The 7399-nt window shown below is 42.2% G+C and overlaps 1 protein-coding gene across 1 annotated transcript in view; it reads left to right on the top strand.

Annotated features, from left to right (window-relative positions):
• MAP3K4 (mitogen-activated protein kinase kinase kinase 4) overlaps positions 1 to 7399 on the top strand; it is a 159923-nt gene that overhangs the window by 91700 nt on the left and 60824 nt on the right. The window contains exons 6-9 of the mRNA XM_019526945.1: positions 4031 to 4188; positions 5894 to 6004; positions 6381 to 6480; positions 6585 to 6668. Coding sequence (XP_019382490.1) covers positions 4031 to 4188; positions 5894 to 6004; positions 6381 to 6480; positions 6585 to 6668 — 453 coding nt within the window. The remainder of the gene's footprint in view (positions 1 to 4030; positions 4189 to 5893; positions 6005 to 6380; positions 6481 to 6584; positions 6669 to 7399) is intronic.

Genomic DNA, 7399 nt, shown 5'->3' with positions numbered 1-7399 from the left:
CTTTGGGATGGGGAGTGGGAGCTTTATTAAATAAAGTTAACATTAGGGCAGCAATATATTAAAAAATACACGGTGACCAAAAGAATACTGGAAGTATATTAAGTATACCAAACATACTCTAGATATTCTTTATTTTTTGGTTTCTTATAGTATTTACCTAAATCTAAGATGACCCTGAATTTAAAATGGCCCCTCAATAAATAGATTCCATATATGGAAAATTTATAAATTTGTTATAATTTTCCAGGTATAGAATCTAGTTACTGGAAGGTTGGCTTAAATTCAGGGTCATCTTAGGTTTAGGTAAATACTATAAGAAAACAAGAAATAAAGACTATTTGGAGTATCTGGGGTGACCTGGTGCCTGCCTATAAGTATGTAAAGGGTCTGCATAAGGATCTGGGGGAATGTCTGTTCACCAGAGCGCCCTGAGGGGTGACAAGGACCAATGGTCATAAACTCCTCCATGACCATTTTAGGCTGGACATAAGGATCCCCCTTTACTGTCTGAGCCCCCAAGGCCTGGAATAGACTCCCTCCAGAAGTGGTGAAGGCACCCACTCTGGACTCATTCAAGGAACGTTTGGATGCTTATCTTGCTGGGAACCTTTGACCCTAGCTGACTTCCTGCCCCTGGGGCAGGGGGCTGGACTTGATGTCATCTCTCAAGGTCCCTTCCAGCCCTAATGTCTATGAAATCTATGAAATTCACCCCCTGCGTACTACAGGGACTGCAGTGACGGAGTAGGGGGGAGGTCAGATGAGCACCTTGGCCTCTGCCTCTCCCAGTTCTTCCCTCTGGAGCCCCCACCCCAGCTTCCCACCATCTCTGCCCCTCCTCTCACCCCCACTGGTTCTCCACATTCTCTGCCATTTCCCTTCTTTCTTTCCTCTCTGGCAACCCCCGGCTTTACTATCAGACCCTGCTGGGGCTCTATTCCTTCCCGGATCATGCAGCACAGCACATGAAGTGTGGCCCTTGCCAGGCCATGCAGCAGCGTCAGCACTGCTGATTTGGTGGGCAGGGGACAGTTTCTACGTGCTCCGTTCCCAGGAGGAATTCCAGCCCAAGCTTGAAGCTGAGCTGTTCCTGACAGTAAGCTACAGAGGGCAAGCAATAGGAGGGCAAGCAGCAGCTGTTGGTCTGACTGGTCCGAACCTGGGCTCAGGACCACATTCAGAGTTGCAGCAGCTGCCAGCCTCCCCAATTCCCTACCCCTGACCCTTCTGCTTTGTACATGAATTTTAGAAAAGGGGCTCTTTTCTCCATGCTGATTTAAGAAAAAAAACTTAGTCATAGATTTGAGTAAATACAGCATAAAGAGGTGAAGAAGGCAGTTCCAGCTACTATATATGACGAGATGACTGGCTCCATGGAAGAGCAGTGGCTATGATATATGTTGACTTTAGCAAGGCTAAAGTCTCCCATAACATTCTTACAAGCAAGCTAAGGGGGTATGGCTTGTATGGACAGACTGTAAGGTGAATAGAAAACTGGTGGGATCATCAGGCTCAGAGGGAAGTAATCAATGGCATTATGTCTAGTTGGCAGCTGGTATCAAATGGAGTGTCCCAGGGGTTGGTCCTGGGGTTGGTTTTGTTCAATATCTTTATCAGTGATTCTGAAGATGGGATGGGAGTGCACCCTCAGCAAGTTTGCAGATGACACCAAGCTGAGGGAAGAAATAGATGTGCTGGAGAGTAGGGCTAAGATTCAGAGACCTTGACAAATTAGAGAATTGGACCAAAAGAAGTCTTAAGAGGTTCAGTAAGGAGAAGTACAAAGTCCTTCACTTAGGACGGAACTACCCCATGCTCCTCTACAGACTGGGGACTAACTGGCTAAGCAGCAGCTCTGCAGAAAAGGACCTGAGGGTTATAACAGACAATAAGCTGAATGTGGGCCAACAGTGTGCCTGTGTTTTCAAGAAGGCTAATGGCATATACTGGGCTGAATTGTTAGGAGTGTTGCCAGAAGATTGAGGGAAGTGATTCTTCCCGTCTATTCAGCACTGGCGAGGTCATATCTAGAGTACTGTGTCCAGTTTTGGGCCCCCCAGTACAGAAAGGATGTGGACCAATTGGAGAGAGTCCAGCAGAGGCCACAAAAATGGTTAGGGGCCTGGAACACATGACTTATGAGGAGAGGCTGAGGGAGCTGAGCTTATTTAGTATGGAGAAGAGAAGACTGATGGGGGATTTAATAGCAGCTTTCAGCTACTTGAAGGGTGGTTCCAAAGAGGATGGAGCTAGACTGTTCTCAGTGGTGGCAGATGACAGAACAAGGAGCAATAGTCTCAAGTTGCAGCATGGTAAAGTTTAGGTTAGATAGTTGAAAAAGCTTTCTCATGGGGAAGGTAGTAAAACACTAGAATAGGTTACCCAGAGAGGTAGTGGAATCTCCATCCCAACCAGCCCACAGGGAATTGATAACACAGTGTTCATCACCCCTAATTTTGTGTTTATCAACCATTTAAGAAAACCAAGTCTCTCTTCAAGCTCCGCTTAAACAGCTTTTCCAAGGAAGGACATTAAGCTACCTGTTGATTAGCTCCAAAATGCCTGTCTTCCTGTTGTCTACCATAGCACGGACCGTAGCCAGCACGTGGTCTGCTAACTAATGCTGAGGTGTCTGTGTGAGGCAGAGGGGAGGGGGGAATAATCCCTGCTTAGCAGGGAGAAGCCAGCAGACTCTGCTGTGGCTGCAAGTTTGTGCCGCGCTCCAGCCAGGGAGCAGAGGGGAGGGGCCAGCCCTTTTGTGGAGCAGAGAACCCTGCCCAGCCCAGAGAGCATGCCAGGATGCGGGGGGAGTCTGGTTTATCTTAAACCAGCAAGGGGTCTGGGATAGACATTGCATAAACCAGTTTGAGCCAAATCTGTTAAGTCTGATGCTACATTCAGCCAGGTTTACCTCAAACCAGTTTCAGCCACTTTCAAACAGTTGTATGTTCATTGACATCAACCTGTTCTGTTACAGGTTTAAACCACTTTCTAGCCCTGAGATCCCTTCCAACCCTAAGTTTCTATGATTTTGTATGTTTGTAAACACCTCTCCCCTCCAGCACTTCAGTGCATCTAGCCAGATGGTGTGAATATCACTGAATGTTATATTTGAATATATACACATTATATTGATAGTTCAGAAGATGGGTTAGAAGATAGGTGTATATTATTTCTTTTGTAGATATGTGATAACTGTAACCTTATGCAGTTCCTATGTGCTACTCTAGAATTGGAGTTCTGTTTTTGTATTTACCTGAATTAAAAAAAAAAGGAAAAATCACTTGCTGAGAAGAGAGTTGTTCCAGTTTGGAAGTTAAAGTCTCCAAAAACCTTGCCTATGCTGTGTGTGCTTCATCCTAGTGGTTCAGAGGGGTTTTCCCTACAACTGCTATTTCTGACTGCTTTGGCTTCTGGTAGCAGAACTGAGAACAGGAAGATGTCTTGTATGTTTTTTCACTGTTTCCCACTTGGCTGTCAGGCTGTCTGTGGAGTAGGATGTCACTTGACTCAAATGTAAAAGGAATAACAGCTGGACTGGCAAGGAAATGGAAATAGTGGATTGGAATTTGGAATTGGGGTACAGAGAGGCTAAGCTGGACAAAGAGATTAGCACTGGGAATTGTCAGGGGAAACATAATTTTGCAAGTCGTTTAGGTTTATGGTTTTGGTGGCAAATTGAAAACAGGCTGCTCTCTCTCAGACAATCTGTCTGTGGGTTTTAGATTGAAGCATTGGGCTGGATAGGATCAATTGTTCCCTCCTCCCCTGCTCTGCCACAGCTCACCAAAATCCCTTATTTTGCCTATCTTGCCAAAATAATTGCCCACCCCTGTTCTAGTTCCACCCATTGTACTTCATATAGAGAAGAATCTAGCACATTTTTGGCTGTAGCAAGGTGAAATGTTGCAGATGTGTTTTCCTCCATTTATGGGCTATTAAATGGGATCTTACATGGGAATGAAATATAGGGCCTTTTGTTACAGATCATGTAACAGTTACAATCTAAATTGCCTTTTTCCACATTTAGGTTTATTTTGATTATATGCGAGGCTGGATCCAAATGCTACAGCAGTTACCTCAAGCGTCTCATAGTTTAAAAAATCTCTTAGAGGAAGAATGGAATTTCACCAAAGAAATAACTCCTTATATACGAGGAGGTGAAGCTCAAGCTGGAAAATTATTCTGGTAGGACTTCATAAATTACCCTGCTTATCCTGTCAATATATAGCAATTTAGAAAAGTTAGGCTCTCAGTTTGTATTTCTGAGGACCTGGTCATTCAAAGGAATTTTATTAGCTTGGGGTGGTACATTTCCATATACAGAGTTTACCTTTGCATGGTAATCATTTCCAGGATTTATTTTATTTGCAGAATCAGGATCCAAAAATACAAGACTTGGACACAACTTCATAAAGTTCATAAAGTAGCTCTCATTATTTGCATGTTGTATGTGGCTGCTTATAGACATAAAAAGAAAAAAAGCATGCTTTACTGGAAGCAGCGGTGTGTTCATCCTGGCCTTGCAGTGTCTGTTTAGATCAGGCACTTCAGCCGGGCTTTTGGCACTTTTAGCTAAAGCTGATTCAATCAACTCTTAGATAAAAGTCCCCAAAACCCCCCAACTAAAGTGCCCAATCTATACAGATGTTAGGTGAGCTGGGTCCAACTAAGGCACTGCCTTTTCTGGGCATGCACAGAGTAAAGTAAAGCGCCATTTTTTGGTTTTGTTCTTTTAACACCTGCAGGCTACCCTTGTGATTTATACTATATATTGAGGTCAAACATTAACTTATGCTAGAAAAAGTTTTGGGCTTTCTAAAACTTTGAGAACAATTTGAATCCTTTTAGCTTGCATTGTTGTAGTTTTAGTAGGCCTTTGGCTGTGTTTAGTTTAAGTTAGGCCAAGTTAGCATAAGTGAGGCTAAGAGAGGTAGTGTAAAAGGAACGGAGTCACAGGCAAGAGAATTTTCTTGGTGAGGCCAGCCAGTCGTAGGGCATTAGATGTTGATTAAGGGGTCATGTCGGTGTGTTTTGGCTCAGCCGACAGGATGATACATGAACATCATCTTTCTGACCATATTTATCAAAGTTTTCATCAAGTAATGTTGTATGCCTTTGTTTGAGGAGGGGGATCAAAAGGGGATCCATGCTCTGGGGTGGGTTTCTCTGGAAGACTTTGCTGTGGTTCCCATCTGCAGATGTGATGAAGACCCAGTGCCTCTTAGGCTGATCTCCTGGTAGAAATTCTTAGGATTTTAAGATATAGGAATTCTGAGTTGTAATAATGCTTATTTCTGTTTGGATCATAGAAGTATATCTAGATATGTTCTGTGTTGTTCTTTATTAACAATATTTTTAATTTGAGAATTTTACTAAAGTTTGCTTTTGTATTCACTCTATTGGAGAACTTATTTTGCTGAGAACAGGAGTCAAAAGTAACTTTCAAATCCTTAAATCTCCTCTAGGCAGTCCAGCTAGTGCTCTGTGTGTGTATATTTTAGGTAGGTCTGATCCTCACGTAATTGGTAGACTTTTTGTGACCAGGATGGTACCTTCTTTAAGTAGTCATTCGTCTGCTTTAGTCTTCTGCTACCTCAGCGTGAGAGAGAAAATCCTGCTGCAGATTTTTGCAGCACTTATGGTGGTAGGATCCATGTTTATGTGCTCCTTTAATAACAAGAGTAATCATTCCACCTTTATTTGCAAGTGTCTTTTTGTTCTACTTGCCTTACTAATCTTTTACTCTCACCTGATGTGGGGGAAGAACCTATCAGATGGTGCATGTTTCCGTGTACAGACATGACACATGAAGTTCTTTTGCACAGGATGCAACAAGGTAGAGATACTGCTAAAATGAAAGTGAGGTTCTCCCATTTTATTTTTCTTTTAGTGATATTGCAGGAATGCTGCTGAAATCTACAGGAATATTTTTAGATTCTGGCCTGCGGAAGAGCTGCATTCGGGCCAGTGCTGAAGACAATACTGCATCAGAAGAAATCAGGTATTCTCCAACTTTCAGTATGTGCCATACTGTCATGATTATGCTTTTTCAGACATATCAAAGACAAGCTGCTTTCCAAAACTTCATGAAGTACATGAAAACACACTGTCCAAACCATCTCAGTGGTTTTCAGTCTCTAGAAGTAATTCATCTTTGTTTTGTGTATTTGTGGGTTAATAGCCTTTATTACAGCTAAGAGTATAAGAAGCAGCTTATGTAAAGTTCCTTCAATTTTATTTTATATTCCTGGGACAGATGTGCCTGAACAATATAAGCTCATTTCAATTTTCAGTTTGTGCTCCCTATACTTTTTTTTCATGCTACTTATACCATATTATATTTAATTGCCATAACTCCATTCTAATCCATGTTACAGGAGGTCTGTTATAGAGACCAGTCGGGCACTCAAAGAGCTCTTTCATGAAGCTAGAGAGAGGGCCTCGAAAGCTCTTGGTTTTGCTAAGATGTTAAGAAAGGTAAATTAATACTGGCATTTGATCTCATTTATGAACATTCATTTTTCTTTCTGTGCTAAACGTCCAATTCAGTTCACTAACATTTGCTTTGTCATTGCTATTAGGATCTAGAAATTGCAGCAGAATTCACATTGTCAGCTCCTGTACGAGAGCTCCTGAATGCCCTGAAAACAAAAGAGTATGTAAAGGTAAAATCAGCTTAAAGGTATAATACTAATATGGTGACTGTTGCATCCAAAAGATGCTGTATGTGGTTTATGTGCATCACATAGAATCTGTTTCTTTCTGTGTATATAGCATCATCTGCTTAGCATTAAGTGGTGACAAGTAAATTTTTATATATCATTTTTTATAACCACTGATATGTGGTTGAGCTGAGGTAAGCACTCTCCCAGACTGGGCCATATTTTCGTTCTTTGTACATCTCGTTTGTGGAAGAAAAAGAGTTGAGTACTGAGAATTGCATACCTGGATCTTGTAAGGTCAGTTTCCTTGTTCCCAGATCTCCTGTGTGATGTTGGGAAAGATGCATAGTCTGCATTCCTCAGTTTTCCAGTTGTGGAATATGTTCTTAAGTGTTATGAAAGAAAATGCATTGAACATTGTGTAGCATTTCGACACTGAGGTAGATGTGACCTTACAATAAGCATGGCTCTCTGGGCCAGTGGCAAGAAAGTCACGGTCCATGCCAGACCCTTCTAGGTAATACAGATGATTAATAATGCTTAAGAAAAATGTCAGCTTGCATGGACTTCAGTTGGGAACACTGAACACAGAAGAAATGCAGATTCAGGCATAGGATTTGTCTAAACCAGCTAAAAAGCCTGACACAGTACATCCAGAATAGCTTCTGATAATTAGCTATTTTGCATTGTGAGGTAGAGTAGCCTAAACTGACCCCCCCCCCCCCAAAAAACCC

This window comes from Gavialis gangeticus, unplaced genomic scaffold (genome assembly GCF_001723915.1).
Source record: "Gavialis gangeticus isolate Ggan-Ray unplaced genomic scaffold, GavGan_comp1, whole genome shotgun sequence".
NCBI lineage: Eukaryota > Metazoa > Chordata > Crocodylia > Gavialidae > Gavialis > Gavialis gangeticus.
This window is presented reverse-complemented; position numbering and strand designations above follow the sequence as displayed.